The 22,468-nt window shown below is 39.1% G+C and overlaps 1 protein-coding gene across 1 annotated transcript in view; it reads left to right on the top strand.

Annotated features, from left to right (window-relative positions):
* The window catches only part of LOC142845357 (vomeronasal type-2 receptor 116-like), a 30,575-nt gene extending 8,623 nt beyond the window's left edge, over positions 1-21,952 (top strand). Inside the window, exons 3-5 of the mRNA XM_075964022.1 lie at positions 12,362-12,589; positions 14,866-14,989; positions 21,036-21,952. Of these exons, the coding sequence (XP_075820137.1) occupies positions 12,362-12,589; positions 14,866-14,989; positions 21,036-21,952 (1,269 nt within the window). The remainder of the gene's footprint in view (positions 1-12,361; positions 12,590-14,865; positions 14,990-21,035) is intronic.
* Positions 21,953-22,468: the final 516 nt, after the last annotated feature.

Below are 22,468 nucleotides of genomic sequence, written 5' to 3'. Positions count from 1 at the left end.
AATTTCTTTTCTGAGTCTTATAAGCAAGGCAAACTATAATATCCTACTCTTCAACTACCTCGGATACTCAAGACAGAAATAAAATTAGCTGAGTAAGAAGGAAGTGCAAGCAAGCAACTTCCAAAAATGTGAGAAATGACGGAAACAGCTGGCTGCCTGGACAGTCACCCAAAGTTCCTCTGCATTGTTCTGGCATCCATCTTCAGCCTATCACCTAGAATATTTGAGACTTTTTTGTGAAGAAGGATATACTGAAGAGATGTCCTACCTTGTCTTTTCAGAGTTCAGATGTCCTTTCTTTGTGTTCTGTTTGTTCAATTTGTATAGCATAGTATCAACAGACAAGGAAGAAATGCTTTCTTACCCAGTGGCTGTCTTTTGTTACAAAGAAAGTAAACTCCATATGGAGTTTCTTTGATGCCCATCTTCATCATCTCTGAAGTAGATTGGTTCTGCCAGGAGCAGACATGTCTCATTACCATAAAAAAAGAACCTATCATATTATAACATCTTAAATGCCACATTCTGTAGATCTCAGAAGTGTTTGAAGCTGACCAATCTATTCAAATTCAAATTATTTCTGCTTGACCTTGTAAACATACCTAATATGATTGCAAGTTTAATTGCAGGAGGGGACTAGTTACTAAACTACATTTTCTTTTTATCCTAAAGAGTTGGTAATAATAACTTTTTTTTTTATTTTCGAGACAGGGTTTCTCCGTAGCTTTTTGGTTCCTGTCCTGGAACTAGCTGGAGCTAGACCACACTGGCCTCGAACTCACAGAGATCCGCCTGCCTTGGTAATAATAACTTTTAATGACTATATACTTGCATTATGTTGTTAAATAAGCTGTATAGGTACAATACCTTTAACAAGATTAGAAAATGCATGTACAGTATGCTTCAAAAAAATTAATTTCCAATTTGTATCAATATACAAAATTTGTATCTAATATATGAAATTCCAATTCAATGTAACATACTTAAAACTAGTAGTTTCTTTCTAAAAGAGGATTTATTAACTACCATTTTATCATATCATATTTTTATCCTGTCTTTTTTCTTTTGGGGGTAGGTTCAATAATCTACCCTTTTATCCTATCATATCTGTATTCCTATTTTTTCTTTTCAAAACAAGAAACTTGAATCTAATTTATTTTGTTCAACTTACTTCCTGACCATAACCAATAACAACTTGTTACAAATCCCCCTAAAGTTTAACAAATATGCACAACCCATTGAATAACCAAAAACCATGCACCACAACTATTGATAATATGGACATCATGTTCTTAAATTTACTTCCTGCTATATAGAGGTGACATCATATTTAGGAGATTCTGAAAAGAAAATTTTGGGTTAAATGTCAAGTTCTGGGAGAGGTACCTGTATCATTTGTTGTCCAGTACAGTCGCTGTATCATGGGAAAGTAAAGGGATTGTCATGTGCTGGCTAGAGTAGTCTGTGAGACTGAATCATCTCAACTAGCCACCTAAAAAATTGTTCAGAGCAGTTTGTAATCCAAAGCTGGTCTTTAGGTGGTGTTTTTCAGTTTAGTGGTATTATCATAGTCCTAGAAGAATTCTCATTTTGGGTACCAATCCTCCTTTTGGAGACTTCATTAGGAGTTGTTATGGTTTACTGCAGAAACATGATAAACACTCAAACCTGAAATCACGTACAGGAAAATAGTTAAAACCTGTTTTTGAACTAGTTAGTACTCTATATGACCATTATTATCATGACACAAAGTTTAAAAAGTATATATTAATCTTATAAATTTTAAGATTATAATTATACCTTAAGAAAAGCTATTAAAGAGTCAATATAGAAACCAAAAGATTGTGAGATTAGTGGCAGTAAGATGGTCCTTAAATATTTGGTTTTTTTCTGTTCCATATTGAGGTGGCTTTTTTTACATGGCACAGAGATTTTGGATTTTACTTAAATGTGCATGATTGGGTTAGAGAAAGAGAGAGTCACACTCTAACCCCAAAGACAACTATAATCTTTAAATGGACTGGAACTACTAAATGATTATTTGCATTATATGTCTGTAGAAAATAGTGGAAACAAACATTTGGAAAGATGTATGAAATTTTATCCTATTGGAAATATGATATACCAATAGGCCAATTTACTCTTTTTTCTTGGGGCATTTTTTTTTCTGGATGATTTGTCTTTTTTATTAAGATGCCTCTTTTGTCCAATGGTCTTTGAATTCCTTAGCTAGATGCCTTTATTCTCCTAAAAACACAAAACAAAACCCTTCCCCTACCCTTATTTTAGGAAAGTTCACTTTGGCCAGTTATTTATGGTGAAGTGAAAAACATTTGTTACTTTTATATATAAGTTTAGATTAAATGGCTATGCTATTTATTAAACTACCATCTCTTTTATAAGAGGTCCCCCTGTTCAAATAGAATCTTTATCAATTCTAACAGTATCCATTGCTTTTCTTCTCTTGTGGAAACAAAAGCAAAATCCCTTCACAACATAACACATGTTGGTTTCAATTCTGAGGTCAAAACATCTTTAAAGTATATTGGTTGACTTAATTCCATAGGTTTTTCTACTATCAAATGGTTCTACAGAGCTGTTGTTCCTTTCTCTTTTGCATTTAGAAAATTCAAAGTTAATAAAGCATTATACAATATATTTCTTTGGGCCTGTGATATGCTTTCCATTATAATAAGCAAAAAAACCTGTTTCATTTTTTATAGGCATAAGCTGGAGCTTTGTCATTATTGTACAGGTATACCCATGAAGCCCATAACTTCTGGTAAATGTGTGTTTACTGAATCAGTCTTTTCCAAATTCAAAGCAGTTTTTGTCCATTGAAAATCTGAATAGGTATCAATGGTGTGTTGTACAGATTTTAGTTTTTCAAATTCTACAAAATGTAACACATCCATTTGTCTGATTTTATTCCTTTGAATACTCTTTGGGTTTTATGCAGTTAGTGGTGTTTGTTTGTGTAAAGAACAAGTAGCATTTTTCCTTATAGTTTCCTTGACTAGTTACCACGTGATGGAAAAGTCTTTATTTTTTAAAACCTTTGCTATTGGCATGATGTTTTAATGAAATTCTGAGTCTTTCAGCACATTTGTAATCAATAATTGATCGATTTTCCCATTACCTTGTGCTAGAGGATTTGGCAAACCTGTATGAGATTAGATGTGTGTTTTGTATAGGATGATTTCTATTCCTGGTTATATTATGTAACTGAATGATTAATAAAGTCAATTCTGTATCATCTGAAATAAATTCAGTGATTTTAATGTGCAAAACAACTCTTTCTGCATACTGTGAACTGGTAACCTTGGTGAGAGGTTCTTTAAAATCCCCTAGTAGCATGAGACTAGCATATAATTCTGACTTTTGGACAGAATCATAAAAGCTTTGATCCACTTTATTTAAATTTTATGATTTGCAAGCTGCCTTTACTGATTTATTTCCATAAGTATAGAATGCAGGGGCTCCAGTTAATTGGTGTTTCTTTCACAACCTTGAGATGGATCCAGCTAGTTCTCTTTATAAGTTGAATTCTCTTGTTTTCAGGATAGTTGTGGAGACACAGAACTGGCTTAGAGTGCAGGCTCCTCCTGGGACAGATGAGAAGAAGTTGGGAAATGGTTGCTTGGCAAACCAAGCATAGATGAAAGCAAACTTTCTCTGCCCATTTCTCAAATGTTTTGTCAAAATCTGTACCCTGGATGAGGAAGTGGCCTTTGAATTCAGTTCTTTATGCTCTACCAGTTACAAAGAAGTGCTTTGCTTCTGTATACTTTTTGCATTGTTTCTATGTACTTTTTTCATTTTTATTACTGTTATTAATTGAGGTATTTTTTCTTACAAGGTAAGACAAGAGTTTCTCATGATGATGTACATGAATAAAGGGGGGTTTCAGAGTTGAAGTAATGTTTTTTATTCTGTATAAAAAGCCATACAAAATAAAGCGTGTAATGCAGTTGTTCACAATCTGTATCCCCTATGTCCTGATTTGCACAAGACCCTTACTCAGGGACCCAAACGCACTAGACATTGACAGATAACTGCTGTTAATCTCTCTCAAAAAATTACTACAAGTTTTTTGCCAGGCTTCACTTTCTTCCCATAGTTTGTCAATTTCAATATTAGTGATTGGTACTACATTTTCTCTTTGTTCTATTACCATTAATTGGTAAAGCTTCAATTTTCTTTTTACAATTACCTCAAAAACTTTTCCACACAAGTTTTAATTTTTTACATAATTTATGAAGTGAAAAGGATCCTTTCTATTATAATATCTTCCCTCTGCATTAAAATACCTGTAGGGAAATGTTAGGAGGAGAATGTGACCAGAAGGCACTTAAGATTTGGATTCAAATGATTCACATGTGCATTCTGTAATTTCTCTTCTATCAAAGCCAATTCTCTATCAGTTTTAGCTGAGAGTTTCCTTCGACTATTTAAGTCCTTGCCACCATCTAAGGTTTTGTTTAAATTAATCAATTAATCAGGTTTTATCCCAAAAGTGGGCCATAGGAAATGGCTTTTTTTTTAAGTCACTGATTTTTTTTATTGAGAAAAGGAAAAAAAAACTTTCCCCCTCCTCCCAGCCTCCCATTTCCCTCCCCCTCCTCATTCCTTCTGCCCCTCCCCCCAATCCTCTCCCCCTCCCTCTCCAGTCCAAAGAGCAGTCGGGGTTCCCTGCCCTGTGGAAAGTCCAAGGTCCTCCCCCCTCTGCCCATGTCTAGGAAGGTGAACATCCAAACTGGCTAGGCCCCCTCAAAGCCAGAACATGAAGTAGGATCAAAACCCCGTGACATTGTCCTTGGCTTCTTCTCATCAGCCCTCATTGTTCGCCATGTTCAGAGAGTCCGGTTTTATCCCATGCTTTTTCAGTCATAGTCCAGCTGGCCTTGGTGAGCTCCCAATAGATCAGCCCCACTGTCTCAGTGGGTGGGTGCACCCCTCGTGGTCCTGACTTCCTTGCTCATCTTCTCCCTCCTTCCGCTCCTCATTGGGACCTTGGGAGCTCAGTCCAGTGCTCCAGTGTGGGTCTCTGTCTCTATCTCCATCCATCACCAGATGAAGGTTCTATGGTGATATGCAAGATATTCGTCAGTATTGCTATAGGATAGGGTGGTTTCAGGTTGCCTATCCTCAGCTGCCCAAGGAACTAACTGGGGACATCGCCTTGGGCTTCTTGGAGCCACTCTAGGTTCAAGTCTCTTGCCAGCCTAAGGTGGCTCCCTTAACTAAGAATTGTGCTTCCGTGCTGCCGTATCCAGCCTTCCTTTATCCCAATCATCCTGTTTCCCCAAGTTCCCCCCATCCTACCCTTCTCACTTTTCTCTCCCCATCTCCCCTTACCCACAACCCACCCCACCCGGAAGATCCACTTTCCTCCCCCACAATATTGTCTACTTCCCATAGGCAAGAGGGTAACTATATGTTTTTCCTTGGGTTCACTTTCTTATTTAGCTTCTTTAGGTTCACCAATTGTAGACTCCGTGACCCTTATTTATGGCTAGAAACCAATTATGAGTGAGTACATCCCATGTTCATCTTTTTGGGCCTGGGATACCTCACTCAGGATAGTGTTTTCTATTTCCATCCATTTGCATGCAAAATTCGAGAAGTCATTGTTTTTTACCGCAGCGTAGTACTCTAATGTGTATATATTCCATACTTTCTTCATCCATTCTTCCATTGAAGGACATCTAGGTTGTTTACAGGTTCTGGCTATTACAAATAATACTGCTATGAACATAGTTGAACAAATGCTTTTGTCATATGATAGGGCATCTCTTGGGTATATTCCCAGGAGTGGTATTGCTGGGTCCAGGGGTAGGTTGATCCCGAATTTCCTGAGAAACCGAAACACTGACTTCTATAGTGGTTGCACAAGATTGCATTCCCACCAGCAATGGATGAGGGTACCCCTTCCTCCACAGCCTCTCCAGCAAAGGCTATCATTGGTGGTTTTGATTTTAGCCATTCTGACATGTGTAAGATGATATCTCAAAGTTATTTTGATTTGCATTTCCCTGATTGCTAAGGAGGTTGAGCATGACCTTAAGTGTCTTTTAGCCATTTGAACTTCTTCTATTGAGAATTCTCTGTTCAGATCAGTGCCCCATTTTTTAATTGGGTTAATTAGCATTTTAAAGTCTAGTTTCCTGAGTTCTCTATATATTTTGGAGATCAGACCTTTGTCTGTTGTGGGGTTGGTGAAGATCTTCTCCCAGTCAGTAGGTTGCCTTTTTGTCTTGGTGACAGTGTCCTTTGCTTTACAGAAGCTTCTCAGTTTTAGTAGGTCCCATTTATTCAATGTTGCCCTTAATGTCTGAGCTGTTGGGGTTACACATAGGAAGCGATCTCTTGTGCCCATCTGATGAAGGGTACTTCCCAATTTCTCTTCTATCAGGTTCAATGTGTTCTGACTGATAGTGAGGTCTTTAATCCATTTGGACTTGAGTTTTGTGCATGGTGATAGATATGGGTCTATTTTCATTCTTCTACAGGTTGAAGTCCAGTTATGCCAGCACCATTTGTTGAAGATGTTTTCTTTCTTCCATTGTATACTTTTGCCTCCTTTATCAAAAATGAGGTGTTCATAGGTTTGTGGGTTAAAATTCGGGTCTTCTATACAATTCCATTGGTCGACTTCTCTGTTTTTATACCAGTACCACACTGTTTTCATCACTGTAGCTCTGTAATAGAGTTTGAAGTCAGGGATGGTAATGCCTCCAGACAATCCTTTATTGTATAGGATTGATTTGGTTATCCTGGGTTTTTTGTTTTTCCATATAAAGTTGATTATTGTCCTCTCAAGATCTGTGAAGAATTTTGATGGGACCTTAATGGGGATTGCATTGAATCTATAAATTGCCTTTGGTAGAATTGCCATTTTTACTATGTTGATCCTCCCAATCCAAGAGCAAGGGAGGTTCTTCCATTTTCTGGTATACTCCTCAGTTTCTTTCTTCAATGCCTTAAAGTTCTTGTCAAATAGATCTTTCACTTCCTTGGTTAGAGTTACCCCAAGATATTTTATGCTGTTTGTGGCTATCGTGAAAGGTGAAGCTTCTCTGATTTCCCTCTCTGCTTCCATATCCTTTGTGTATAAGAGTGCAACTGATTTTTTGGAGTTGATCTTGTATCCTGCCACATTACTAAAGCTGTTTATCAGCTGTAAAAGTTCTTTGGTGGAGTTTTGGGGGTCGCTTATGTATACTATCATATCATCTGCAAATACCGAAAGTTTAACTTCTTCCTTTCCAATTCGAATCACCTTGACCCCTTTATGTTGTCTTATTGCTATTGCTAGAACTTCAAGCACTATATTGAAGAGGTATGGCGAGAGTGGACAGCCTTGTCATGTTCCTGAGTTTAATGGGATGGCTTTGAGTTTCTCTCCATTTAATTTGATGTTAGCTGTCGGCTTGCTGTATATAGCTTTTATTATATTTAGGTATGACCCTTGTATCCCTAATCTCTCCAATACTTTTATCATAAAGGGATGTTGAATTTTGTCAAATGCTTTTTCAGCATCTAATGAGATGACCATATGGTCTTTTTCTTTCAGTTTATTTATATGATGGATTACATTGATAGATTTTCGTATGTTGAACCAGCCCTGCATCCCTGGGATGAAGCCTACTTGATCATAATGGATAATTTTTCTAATGTGTTCTTGGATTCGGTTTGCCAGTATTTTGTTGAGGATTTTTGCATCGATGTTCATGAGTGAGATCGGCCTATAATTCTCTTTCTTGGTTGAGTCTTTGTGCGGTTTTGGTATCAGAGTAACTGTAGCTTCATAAAAGGAATTTGGCAGTGCCTCTTCTGTTTCTATATTGTGAAATACATTAAGGAGTATAGGTATTAGGTCTTCTTGGAAGTTCTGGTAGAATTCCGCATTGAAACCATCTGGTCCTGGGCTTTTTTTGGTAGGGAGGTTTTTGATAACCTCTTCTAATTCTTCGCGACTAACAGGTCTATTTAGATTGTTCACCTGGTCCTTATTTAACTTTGGTAAATAATATTTATCTCAGAAAGTATCCATTTCCTTTACATTTTCCAGTTTTGTGGCATATAGGCTTTTGTAGTAAGATCTAATGATTCTCTGAATTTCCTCTGTGTCTGTGGTTATGTCCCCCTTTTCATTTCTGATCTTATTAATTTGCAAATTCTCTCTCTGCCGTTTGATTAGTTTGGATAGGGGTTTGTCAATCTTGTTGATTTTCTCCAGGAACCAGCTTTTTGTTTCATTTATTCTTTGGATTGTTCTCTGTGTTTCTATTTTATTGATTTCAGCCCTCAGTTTGATTATTTCCAGTCTTCTACTCCTCCTAGGTGAGTCTGCTTCTTTTTTTTCTAGAGCTTTCAGGTGGGCTGTTAAGTCTCCTATGTGAGCTTTCTCTGTTTTCTTTAAGTGGGCACTTAGTGCTATGAACTTTCCTCTTAGGACTGCTTTCATAGTGTCCCATAAGTTTGAGTATGTTGTTTCTTTATTTTCATTGAATTCCAGGAAGACTTTAATTTCTTTCTTTATTTCTTCCTTAATCCAGGTATGGTTCAGTAGTTGGCTGTTCAGTTTCCATGACTTTGTAGGCTTTCCGGGGGTAGCATTGTTGTTGAATTCTAACTTTAATCCATGGTTATCTGATAAGACACAGGTGGTTAGTAATATTTTTTTGTAACTGTGGATGTTTGCTTTGTTACCGACTATGTGGTCGATTTTCGAGAAGGTTCCATGAGCTGCAGAGAAGAAGGGATATTCTTTCCTATTTGGGTGGAATGTTCTATAGATGTCTGTTAAGTCCATTTGCTTCATTACCTCCATTAATTCTCTTATTTCTCTTGTTAGGTTTCTGTCTGATTGACCTGTCCATTGGTGAGAGAGGAGTGTTGAAGTCTCCTACTATTAGTGTGTGCGGTTTGATGGCTGCCTTGAATTTTAGCAATGTTTCTTTTATGTATGTGGGTGCTTTTATATTAGGGGCATAGATGTTCAGGATTGAGACTTCATCCTGATGAACTGTTCCTGTTATGGATATAAAATGCCCCTCTCCATCTCTTCTGATTGATTTAAGTTTGAAGTCAACTTTGTTAGAGATTAGTATGGCCACACCTGCTTGTTTCTTAGGTCCATTTGCTTGATAGGCCTTTTCCCAACCCTTTACTCTGAGTAGGTGCCTGTCTTTGTGGTTGAGGTGTGTTTCTTGTAAACAGCAGAATGTTGGATCCTGTTTTCGTATCCAATCTCTAAGCCTGTGCCTTTTTATAGGTGAGTTGAGTCCATTGACATTAAGTGATATTAATGACCAGTGGTTGTTACCTCCGGTCATTTTTTTTTAGTCGTAGAGTTTGTGTGTTTCCCTTCTTTGGTTTGTGTTGATGAAGGGTCTCTAGAAGTCTGAGTTATTGTGGTCATTGTTGGACTCCTTGGTTAGTGATTTTCCTTCTATTACTTTCTGTAAGGCTGGATTTGTGGCTGCATATTGTTTGAATTTGTTTTTATCCTGGAAAATTTTATTTTCTCCATTTATAGTGAACGAAAGTTTGGCTGGGTATAGTAATCTGGGCTTGCATTCATGGTCTCTCAGTTTCTGCAGTACATCTATCCAGGACCTTCTGGCTTTCATGGTTTCCATGGAAAAGTCAGGTGTAAGTCTGATAGGTTTACCTTTGTAAGTAATTTGGCCTTTTTCCTTTGCCGCTCTTAATATTTTTTCCTTATTCTGTATGCTTTGTGTTTTGATAATTATATGGCGAGGGGATTTTTTTTTTTATCCAGCCTATTTGGTGTTCTGTATGCTTCTTGCACCTTCATAGGTATATCTTTCTTTAGGTTGGGAAAGTTTTCTTCTATAATTTTATTAAATATATTTTCTGGACCATTGAGCTGCACTTCTTCTCCTTCTTCTACTCCTATTATTCTTAGGTTTGGTCTTTTTATTGTGTCCCATATTTCCTGAATGTTTTGTGATGAGAGTTTGTTGGACTTGCTGTTATCTTTGATCATAGTGTTTATTTTCTCTATGGTATCTTCAGAATCTGAGAGTCTTTCTTCTATCTCTTGTATTCTGCTGGTTATGCTTGTTTCTGTAGTCTCTATTTGTTTACCTAGATTTTCCATGTCCAGCCGGCCCTCTGTTTGTGTTTTCTTCTTTGCCTCCATTTCAGTTTTCAAGTCTTGAACTGTTTTCATTATCTGTTTGATTGTTTTTCCTTGGTTTTCTAGGGTATCGTTCACTGATTTATTCAATTCTTCAAACTTTCTGTTATATTTCTCATCCATTTCTATAAGGGCGTTTTTTACATGCTGTTTAAGGGCGTCAATCACTTTCATGAAGTCAATCTTTTCTCCTTCTTAATTAAGGTGTTCATGTCCTTCCGTTGTGAGGTCGCTGGTTTCTGGTGGCTTCATGTTGCTTTTCAGTTTGTTGGGCGAATTCTTGCCTTGGCGTCTGCCCATCTCTTCTTCCAAATGCTCCCTTATGGATCTTCTTTTACCAGATCAGGTCTCCTTGCCTACCCAACGCGGCCTCCCCAATGTTGGCTCTCCTGGCACCAAGGGATCAGGTCTCCGTGCCCAACACTGGCTCATCTAGCGGGGAGAGATCAGGCCTCTGTGCTGGTTGGGCAGCTCGCAAACAAAGTGCCTACCCTGCTTGGTGCAGGCAGGCCACAGAAACAAAGGAACTGGAGCCTGCCCAGGCGCCCCGAGGACTGGGACCTAGCACCCAGACAGGCTGGGCTGGGCGATGCCACGCGCCGAAAGAGGGCAGTGGGGCCAAAGTGGGGGGGGGCTCTGGACGGAAGCTGGGTGGGCCAGGAAGAAAGAGGCAGTACCCAGGGAATAGAGGCCCTGCAGAGAGCCCAAGAAGGACAGGAGGCCAAGGAACCCCCGAGTTCCCCGTCCCCGGCTGGCGCCGCGGGCCAGAAACTCACCCCAATGCTGGTTCTCCTGGGGCCGAGAGATCAGGCCTCTGTGCTGGTTGGGCAGCTAGCAAACAAAGCGCCTACCCTGCTTGGTGCAGGCAGGCCACAGAAACAAAGGAACTGCAGCCAGCCCGGGCGCCCCGAGGACTGGGACCCAGCGCCCAATGCCATGCGCCGAAAGAGGGCAGTGGGGCCGAAGTGGGGAGGGCTCTGGACGGAAGCTGGGTGGGCCGGGAAGAAAGAGGCAATACCCAGGGAATAGAGGCCCTGCAGAGAGCCCACGAAGGACAGGGGGCCTCAGAACCCCCGAGCTCGTCATCCCAGGCTGGCGCCGTGGGCCTGAAACTCACCCCAATGCTGGTTCTCCTGGGGCCGAGAGATCAGGCCTCCGTGCTGGTTGGGCAGCTCGCAAACAAAGCGCCTACCCTGCTTGGTGCAGGCAGGCCACAGAAACAAAGGAACTGGAGCCCACCCGGGCGCCCCGAGGACTGGGACCTAGCACCCAGACAGGCTGGGCTGGGCGATGCGGTAATTAAGCTTTTTTTCATTTATTTTCCCCCAAAGCCAAGGGTGATGATTTCTTAAAATCCTGCCTAATACCTTTACTTACTAAATATGATGGATGATGAATAATAAAAACTTCAATTTTAGGTGGTTTCTGTTTCTATTCTATTTTCATCTCAAGGAGTTTATTTTTTCTTAGAAATACACACCAAATGATATTCATTTATATTTTATATCTCATAGTTTTTCTTCAGGGATTTATTAAGTTATGTGTTCTCAAGATGCTTTTGTGTTTTTGTTTTGTTTGCTTTGATGTTTGTTATTATCCCTGGAGAGGTCATTATTTATTTAATGAAAAAAAGAACAACTAAACTCAGAGAGTTAGGCCCCAACTTGTTCAGAGATACTACTGTTCATTGTATTGAATTAAACTTATACATCCAGCTTGAATTTATTTTCTTTTCCAAAGTTTTATATTTAATAAAACTAAAAACAGAAATTTTAAAAAGGATATAAAAGCTAGCCAATAGGAAGCTAGATTTAATAGACCAAGCCTTGATTTAATTAATACAGTTTCAGTGTGGTTATTTAGGGAGTCTGGGTGGCCAGGAAATGAACAAGTGGCCTCCTACTACAACTAAATTTTGTTAGACAAACTGACAATTGCCAGGTTTTCTTTCACTTACTTTTTATCTTGGTGCTTGTTATTGAGAGCTACTATCTATTAACAAGATTGTTATTTTCAAAAATATCATAATATATTAGCTATCCATAGGCTGCGATTTGCCTTATATTCTTGATACCTATGTTAAATTTACTTTATGCATCAAGAATTTAAACTATACAAAACTTTCCCAAACACTTCAGTTATTTGTCTTCACTCTGGTACCAACTTCATAAAATAATACATCTTTTTTAGCTGCACCCTTTTCTAAAAGACAAGCAGTTTACTAATCATGCTGGAGAACAAGTGAATTTGAATGAGAAAATGAAACTGAATGCAGAGTATGACATTCTCAACTATTGGAACTTTCCAGAAGGTCTAGGACTTAAAGTAAAAGTTGGACAGTTTTCCCCATATGGTCCACTTGGTCAACAATTATCTTTATCTGAGGACATGATAGAATGGGCCACAGGAATTACAGAGGTGAGTTGGGTATAATTATAATACAATTAACTACACATAGTAAAACAAATCTTGATAAGGACCTCGTAACCAAAATCTATTTACAATGGACCTTCTTATAAAGAAAAGAGTAATTTCTTCTAATAAAGTCTCATTTCAGGGAAGAGTCCATTCCCAAGAATCTCAATGTTATTTTTGTAGAACTTTTATGTCCTATTTCTTTGTTTGAAAACTTTCTATTTTATTGGTCTTTTGCTTTATGTGTGTTTGTTTCATTGGGGTTTTCTCTTTTCAGTTTTGTTTCCTTGTTTTGTAAACATAGAGAAAGAAAGGGCATAGAGTTGAACAAAGGGTGAGATAGGGAGATCTAAGAGGAATTGAAGGAAGAAAGATACATGATCAGAATATTTTCTGTGAATACGTCTTTTAATGTTTTATACTAAACTATATATATTTTAATCTTTTCTTTTGCCTTGCAGTTTTGTGATTTTTTATGTACTGATATTTTTAAGTTTTCTATATAAATTTAAAAAATATTACTGGATATTAAAAATATAAATATATGAAATAGTATATGTTGTTTTTTAGGACCCATATAAAATTAAGGATACTACTATTTCTGTGAAGAATGAAATAGGAATTTTAAATTGATATTGCATTGATTCTGTAAATAGTTTTTGGTAGAATGGTCATTTCCACAATATTACCTCTATCAATCCTTGAGCATGGGATGTCCTAACATCTTTATGAGGAAATTCAATTACAATAACAAATACAGAGATTTGACGGAAATATTCATGTTAACTTGAAGTAGAATACACTTTTGTATTTTCTTTTTTTCCTAACATGGTTCAGAGACAGCATCATTAGAGTACTGATTGGAGAAGATATACTTCGCAGATTTTAGAGCTAAGGGTGTCCATCATTCCTTCAATAGTAAATTGAGGAAGGAATTGGAGAAATGGAAATGGAGAGTAAAGTAGGAATAAGAAGCACAGTGCATGGTTTAGGGCCACGAATGATAGTGGAGGAAATATTTCATAGCGGTTCACCAAAGCAGCGGTAGGGGTGATTTCTGCTCGGGCAATGGTTTCCAGGATGCCAGGCAGGAATCTCAGCTTCAAGCTTCTCTGCCTCATTTCAGCTCCCATCTGCTCACCCAGTTTTTCTCCACCCATCAATCCACTCATGGCTAGCAAACGGGGTTGACATGTTCCAGCTGCTGTTTTCTAGTGTCCATGACCAACTGCCCCTCATTGACGGCTACTTTTGTCCTTGACCTGGTGCGAGCAAGATGGTGAAGCAGCACTAGCTTGACTGTTCCTTTGGAAACAAAAGCGTCATGTAGGCTTATTTTATTTTCCTTTAATTCTTTCTCTGCTAAAAGTAGAGTCTATTTGGTTTTAACTGTGACTCTTGTAACTCTTGTCTTTCACTGACTCTCACAGAGGCAGCTTTTAATCCATTATCATACCCAACAATCCCTTGAACCATGTATGTGCTTTTTAAACTCTATACTTCTAATTTAAGAAAGAGAATTTTTTATATACCATATGTAATGAGATCATGTTCATTTACCAATATGCACCTAAATGCTCACACATTTCATATGAAAATATGTACAGCATCTGTTGGGGGTTGTCATTACTGACAGATCTTTAGGTTGAATTTGGTGGTTTCTGGGACTTGTTTAGCTATTACTTTTGACTGATAAGGCACTATGGTGTGCTTTGTGACAGTAGAAGACATTCACCTCATGACAGCAACATTAGAGGTAGGATGAGTCCATTGTCTCAACACACCTTCCAGTGGCAAGCCTCCAATCACTAACTTTCTCACCTTTTAAAAAACATTTTGTTTTTATTTTTTTACTATTTATATGAATGTGAAGGAAGGGATTATCTTATCTGCATGTCAAGTGCAGGTGCCTATGGATGCCAAAAGAGGCTGTTGGATTCCCTGTAGCTGGAGTTAACAGGCAATTTTGACCCATGCAATGTGAGTCTGGGAATCAAATTCATGACCTCTGCAAGAGCATCCCATGCTGTTAATACTGAACCATTTCTCCACCCCAATACTTCTCCACTTACAGGCTTCAGCATGTCTCAGCAGCATCATAGGCTGAAGGTCATCACTGTTAAGGCAGTGTGTATGTCCAAGCTACAGCAACATCCATCCAATTGGTTGTTTATGGATACAAAAACTATGTTCACTAATGTTCCAGTTCTATGAATAATGTGCTCAGTATAGTAGTAAGTGAAAATATGAATTATAACTTGCTCACTGATTTTCCTAAGACTCCCCAGTCTATCTGCAGTGAAAGTTGTAGTCCTGGATTCAGAAAATCCCTCCCAGAAGGAAATGTGGCTTGTTGTTTTGACTGCACTCTGTGTCCAGAGAATGAGATTTCCAATGAGACTGGTAAGGGTGTTTTATGGAAAAATTCTCTACTTCTAATTAATAGCATTTTTATGAAGTGTCTCACATTTGTACTTCCAACTCTTTACACACTGAGCCATCTCCCTAGCCTAAGATATTAAGCAAAGTGTAGTGATATACACCTTTTACACTCAGGAGACAGAGGCAGGCCAATATCTGTGAGGTTATAACCAATTACTCAGGAGGCTGAGACAAGAGGTTTATTGCAAGTTCAAGGCCATCCTAGGTATCAAAAGGGATCTCATTTCAAACAGAAGTCAGGGAAAGTTTTAAAAAAATTTACAGTAACTCAAAAAAAAAAAGAATGGATAATGGGGCATGATATAGAATGTTAGCAGGAATCCAGTGAGAACCAGTTAACTTTCATTAATATATACTGTATTGTTAAGACTACTGATTTCTTCAATATTTAATTACTGATTAATACCTTTAAGTGTTCAAATGCATGAATATAAATGATGTGATGCTGAGGTCAATCACCTCTATAATGAAAACTTTTTAGAGACAGGGTCTCTCTTGTAGATGGAACAGCGGGCCACTTCCCACCGCCCAGCTCCCAGTCACCAGCTAGCTTTACCCAAAATAATTACATGGAAACTGTATTCTTTTAAACACTGCTGGGCCCATTAATTCTAGCCTCTTATTGGCTAACTCATATATCTTGATTAACCCATTTTTATTAATTTGTGTAGCACCACGAGGTGGTGGCTTACTGGGAAGGATCTTAACCTGCATCCATCTTGGAGAGGAGAGCTCTAGTGTCTTCCTCATCGCCTTCTTCCCAGCATTCTGTTCTGTCTACTCTGCCTACCTAATTTTCTGTCCTATCAAAGGGCCAAGGCAGTTTCTTTATTAACCAATGAAGGTAACACATAGACAGATGACCCTCCTCCATCACTCTCTATGTAATCCTGGCTGTCCTGCAACTCACTATGTAGATCAAGCTGCCCCTAAATTTCTAAAGATCCACTGCCTCTGTCTTCCAAGTACCAGAACTAAAGAAAGACATATGCCACTTTGCCTGGCCTATAATGGTAAACTCTTTAAATTCACTTTTTAAATAAAAAGTGTAATCATCTTTCTGGGAATTAAACTAAGGTTGTGGGCTTGGTGGCAGGCACCTTTTTTTCAGCAAGCCACCTTGAAGGCTCTCTAATGTATTTTTTTAAAGTCTTTGATTAGTGGAGTTGGGCATTTAGCTCAATTGATAGAGTGCTTGCCTAGGTTTCAACTCCAGCACTGTATATGCTGTATTTGGTGACACACACCTAATTTCAGCACTTGAGAGAAGGAGAAAAGAGGATCAGAAGACCAAGGTCATCCTCAGAAACATAGTAAACACAACAGACTATCTCAAAATAAAGTATTTTGTTAGTGTATATTTGGTGTAGAATATAATGGGTTTTATGAATATTTGTTCACATATAACATACAGTGTGACTATATTTACATCCACATCCTACCTTATCCCCCTCCTTCCTTCTAGAAGTTCTTCTTCTGGCCAAGTAGTTCACCTCCGTGTGTGTGTGTGTGTGTGTGTGTGTGTGTGTGTGTGTGTGTGTGTATGTAAAATCTAGACTGCAATAATGAATCATGCAATAATTGTCTTTGGAAACCTGATTTATTTATTTCATTACATAAGGTACAACCATACATAATTCTAGTTCTGGGGGATGTGATGCCCTCTGAAGACACCAACTATACACATGGTACAAGCAAAACCCCCATACATATAAAATAGATAAACCTAAAGAAAAATTAAATAATAATAAAACATAAAATGTATTTTTGTATAATTGTGTTATAAAGGGCACACAAGTCTAGCTCACTGCTCTATTGATCTGAGGAGACACTGTGATCACAACAACTCTTATAAAGAAAGCATTTTAGTTGGGGCCTGTTTACATTTTCAGAGGTTTACTCCATTATAACCATGGCAGGAAACATGGTAACACACCAGCAGACATGGTGCAGGCAGAGTAGCTGAGGGCTCTACATCTGAATCTGCAGAAAGCAGGAAGAGAGCCACTGGGATTGGCTTTTGCTTTTGAAAGCTCACAATCCATCCCCAGTGACATACTTCCTCCAACAAAGCCATACCTACTCCACAAGGGCACTCCTCCTAATCTTTCTCAAGTAGTACTCCTCTCTGATGACTAAGCATTCAAGACTATGAGGTCATTCTTTTTCAAACCACCACATTCCACTCCCTGCCTTCCCGTAGGGTTGGAGCCATATTATAATGTAAAATGCATTTAGTCTAATTTTAAAAGTCCCCATAATATCAACGTCTAGTGCGTTGGGGTCCCTGGGTAAGGGTCTCATGCAAATCAGGACACAGGGGATGCAAAGTGTGAACAACTGCATAATAAGCTTTATTTTGTATGGCCTTTTATGCAGACCAAAAAGCATTGCCTCAACTCTGAAACTCCCCCTTTACTCACGTACATGATCATGAGAAACTCTTACCTCTCCTTGCAAGATTCAATACCTCAATTAATAACAGTAATAAAAAGTACATAGAGAAGAAGTACATAGAAACAAGGCAAAAAGTATACAGAAGCAAAGCACTCCTTTGTAACTGGTAGAGCGTGAAGAACTGAGCTCAAAGGCCACTTCCTTATCCAGGGTACAGATTCTGACAGAACGTTTGAGAAATGGGCAGAAAAAGTTTGCTTTCATCTATGCTTGGTTTGCCAAGCAATCGTTTCCCAACTTTGTCTCATCTGTCCCAGGAGGAGCCTGAACTCTAAGCCAGTTCTGTGTCTCCACACCATAATCTATAACATTCTTAATACTGTTTACAAGCCCAAAGTTTACTCTCTTCTGAGACTCATGCAATCTCTTTAACTGTAACCCATGTAAAAATTAAAATAAAAAACAGGTCACATACTTCCAACATACAATCGCACAGAATGTACATTACCATTTCAAAAGAGAGGAAAGGAAGCATACTGAGGAAATACTAGACCAAAGAAAGACCAAAAGTCAACAGAGTCAACTCTAAATTCTTCATCTCCATATCTGATGTCAAAACACTTTTCAGCACTCTAACTCCTTCCAGCTTTGTTAACTGCAACACACCTGTCTCTCTCTCTCTTTGGCTGATTCCACACCCAGTCTGCAACTTTCCTCGGCAGGTATCTTATAACTCTGGCATCTCCAACATCTTTGGGTCTCCAACAAATCTAGACTTCACCTTTACAACTTCATACAATGGCCTTTCTGGGCTTCCATGCATACTCCTGACACACACCTAATCTCACCAGCATTCCTTAGCTGTGGAGGGAGGTACCACACAAGGATATATCTCTTTCATATATCCTTGACTCTAAAAGTCAGAACCATGTATTCAAAGCTGACAAGTTCTACTATTTGCTAGGCCTGAACATGGCCCCTACTTCCATTACATTTGTACTAGTTTTCTGTTGTTATGGTTTCCTTCACTGCTTAAGCTTTTCTTTCATTTCTTTTCAAAAGTTGGAAGACTTTCTGGGTGGGGTCTTCCCGGGGTCACAACTCCCATTATTAATTTTAGCATGGGGCTTTCTTTAAATGTTTATCTCTGTCTTAGTTAGAGTCTCTATTGCTGTGAAGAGACATCATGACCATGGCAACTCTTATAAAAGAAAATACTTAACTGGTGCTGGCTCATTGTTCAGAGGCTTAGTCCACTGTCATCATGATGGGAAACATGGTAGCACACAGGCATACATAGTGCTACAGAGGTAGCTGAGTTCTACATCTGGATCTGCAGGCAGCAAGAAAAGAACTGAGTGAGACATACTGAGACCTCAGAGCCCACCCCCTAGTTACACACTTCTTCCAATCAAGCCATACCCATTCCAACAAGGCCAAACCTCCTAATAGGGACCTATGGACCTATGGAGGGGACATTTTTATTCAAACCACCTCCATCCCCTTGAGTACTATATTTAGCTTGTTTACACTTCATGGTGCACTTTTTTCCTCAAAGTGTACATATTGTACTTTTCCTTGTTCATCTTGCTCCTTTTTATTATAGATCTACGTAAGGGTGACCACTAATAACCATGTAACACAATCACTTTTAGGTGGTCTTGAAATCTCCTCTTCCAGTGTCATTAATCTAAAACTCTTCAATTTAACATCAGGCAGATTTTGGGGCAAGAGCAGAAAATAGCCACATACTTCTACAAAATACAAGAAAAATTTCCAAGCTATTTATTAATATTCTCCTCTGAAACCTCTTGAGACAGGCCATCAAATCTACACTGCTCACATCACCACAGTCTTCCATGCTCCTATTAGGATGGCCCATTAAGCCCCACTTAAATCATCCAACCACTCTTCTAATCCTCCAACAAACATCATGGTCAGTCCTATCACAGAAAAAAAACACACTCCTGGTATCATCATCTGTCTTAGTCATTGTTCTAATGCTGTGAATCAACACCATAACCACAGCAGCTCTTATAAGAGAAACCATTTAATTAAGACTTGCTTATAGGCTCAGAAGTTTAGTCCATTATCATCATGGCTAGAAACAGGGCAGCATGAAGTTGGACATTGTGCTCGAAGCATAGCTGAGAGTTCAACATCTGGATCTGCAGGCAGTAGGAAGAGAACCACTTGGCCTGGCTTGGATTTTGAAACTTCAAAACCTACCCCCAGTGACACACTTCCTCCAACAAGATCACATGTCCTAATCCTTCCCAAGTAGTGCCACTCCCTGGCATCTAAGTATCCAAATGTTTGTGGCCTTTGAGGGTCATTATTACTCAAACCACCCCAATACACATGGCATGCATGTGGAAATTAGAAGACCACTGTAGGAGATCATCTGTAACTGCAACTCCAGGGGATCTTAGGCTATCTGTATCATTTGCACAAACCCACACACATGCACACATACACAAAACTAAAATTTTTAAGTCTACTTAATAAAAATTAATCTTTAAAAACAATCCAATATCCAATGTTTATATATGAAGTTAATTCCTTCCGACAAATTTTATGATAACACCTTTAAACTCCTTTGTTTGTTGCCAGAAAAGATGTCTCAAAGGCCAGGGTATGCCCTAACTTGCCAAGTAGCTGAGTCTGGCTTTGTACTCCTATTCCTCCTGATTCTACCTCCCAAATGCAAGAGCTACAGACATGTGGCAAACTGTTAAAATGCAATATTTACTTATTTAAAACACCTTCAGATAGAAGAAAAACAATCAGAGAAGTCAGTTCACTGGGTAGCTCCATTTGAACCCCATATCTGAGAATACCACTACAAAGAAAGGACTTGAGAAGACCCGTCTTACCTCACTAAACTTATTTTTCAAAATCAAGAGTGTGGTGTGTGTGTGTGTGTGTGTGTGTGTGTGTGTGTGTGTGTGTGCGTGTGTGTGTGTGTGTGTGTGTGTGTCCAGGAGTGTGGGTGTGCACGTGTCATGGTGCACAGATGGAATTGGAGTCAGTCATCACCCTCACTCTGCCTGAGATCGCGTTTCTTCACAGATGCATCAGCCAGGCCAGATGCCCCACGAGCTCCTGGAAAATATTGTCTAACTCTCATCTTATAGCAGGGGTGCACTGGGATTATAGAGGCTTGTGCTACAGCATCCAGCTTTTATGTGGACCCTGGGAATCCAAACTCAAATTATCAGGCTTAGGCAGCAAGCTGTTTATCCAGTGAATCAGCTCTCCCCAGCCCAGGAAATATTTTACATGAATGCAATATTGTGATCAAATTGAAGTTGGATATTGTAAGTAAGTATGTAAGTTTCTGAAAAGTGGAAAATAATAACACTATTTTTGATATTTGAATATCAGAATATTCAAAACAACACACAATTGAATAAAGAGGAGAAACTGTAGCTTTGTTCATGTCACATTGCAGGAAATACATGGTAGTCACGTTATTCCCCATAAAGCATTCTTTCGTTTGGTGTCTGAAGTAACAAGGGATGTCTGTTAGGCTAAACTACTCAAGTGAGTGGTTAAAGAGGACAAAAGAAAACTAACCTGAAATAACAAATATACATGCTTTCACCAGATGCAGATCAGTGTGTGAAGTGTTTAGATCATCAATATGCCAACACAGACCGAAACCATTGCCTCCAGAAATCTACGACCTTCCTGGACTATGACGATCCCCTGGGGAGAGGGCTGTCATGCATAGCCTTGTACTTCTCTGCACTGTCAGCTCTCGTTCTTGGGATCTTTCTGAAGCAGCAAGACACGCCCATCGTGAAGGCAAATAACTGCACTCTCAGCTACATCCTGCTCATCACCCTTAACTGCTGTTTTCTCTGCTCTTTTCTCTTCATTGGCCACCCCAACACAACCATTTGCATCCTGCAGCAGACCACATTTGGAGTGTTGTTCACTGTGGCTGTTTCCACTGTCTTAGCCAAAACTATTACTGTGATTCTGGCCTACAAGGTCACTGCCCCAGGAAGAAGAATCAGGTGGTTGTTGGTAACACGGGCACCTAACTTCATTGTTCCCATCTGCACCTTGTTCCAGATTATCTTGTGTGGGGTCTGGCTGGGAAAATCTCCCCTCTTCATTGACACAGATGCACACTCTGAGCGTGAACACATTATCATCCTGTGCAACAAGGGCTCAGTCACTGCTTTCTACTGTGTGCTGGGATATCTGGGAGCTCTGGCCTTGGGAAGCTTCACTGTGGCTTTCCTGGCCAGAAACCTACCTGACACCTTCAATGAAGCCAAGTTCCTGACATTCAGCATGCTGGTGTTCTGCAGTGTCTGGGTCACCTTCCTCCCTGTCTACCACAGCACCAAAGGGAAGGTCATGGTGGCTGTGGAGGTCTTCTCCATCTTGGCATCCAGCGCAGGGCTCCTAGGTTGTATCTTTGCCCCCAAGTGCTACATTATTTTGTTCAGACCACAGATGAACTCTATTCAGGGTCTCAGGAACAAAATACATTATAGGTACAAGGCTTAATAAATTTAGTATTAACTTTCAAGTTAGCACATGAAGGAGATTTCATTATTACATTTTCATACATATATTTGTTCCTATTCATCTGTCTCACAAACTGATACTGCATCCCCTCTATTGACCTCTTCCTGTTTCTTCCTTATCTTAAAACAATCCTCATTTTTACACTCATGTCTGTGTGTTTCTTTACTCCCCGCCCCTTCCCACCTTCCATACTTCCACTCCTTTCTTGGAATCCTTCCACTTTAAGAATGAAGGAAGAGAAAGAGAGAGAGAGAGAGAGAGAGAGAGAGAGAGAATGCCAGCCCCCCTTGTGGTATTTATACTTATGACTATGGCTTAGGTGACCAAATAAACAGTTTCGGTTCCAAAATTTTTCTTTTAAATGTTATGGCTTTGCTCTTATTTAAGGCTGAAGAAATGCCACTGTGAATATGCTTCATATTTACTTTATCCACTCACCTGCTTATGGATATCTGCATGCTTCTTTTATTACTAAAACTAAAGTACAGCAATAAT

This window comes from Microtus pennsylvanicus, chromosome 1, assembly GCF_037038515.1.
Source record: "Microtus pennsylvanicus isolate mMicPen1 chromosome 1, mMicPen1.hap1, whole genome shotgun sequence".
In the NCBI taxonomy this organism is placed as follows: domain Eukaryota; kingdom Metazoa; phylum Chordata; class Mammalia; order Rodentia; family Cricetidae; genus Microtus; species Microtus pennsylvanicus.
The sequence above is the reverse complement of the archived record's forward strand: the minus strand, read 5'-3'. Positions and strand labels throughout refer to the sequence as shown.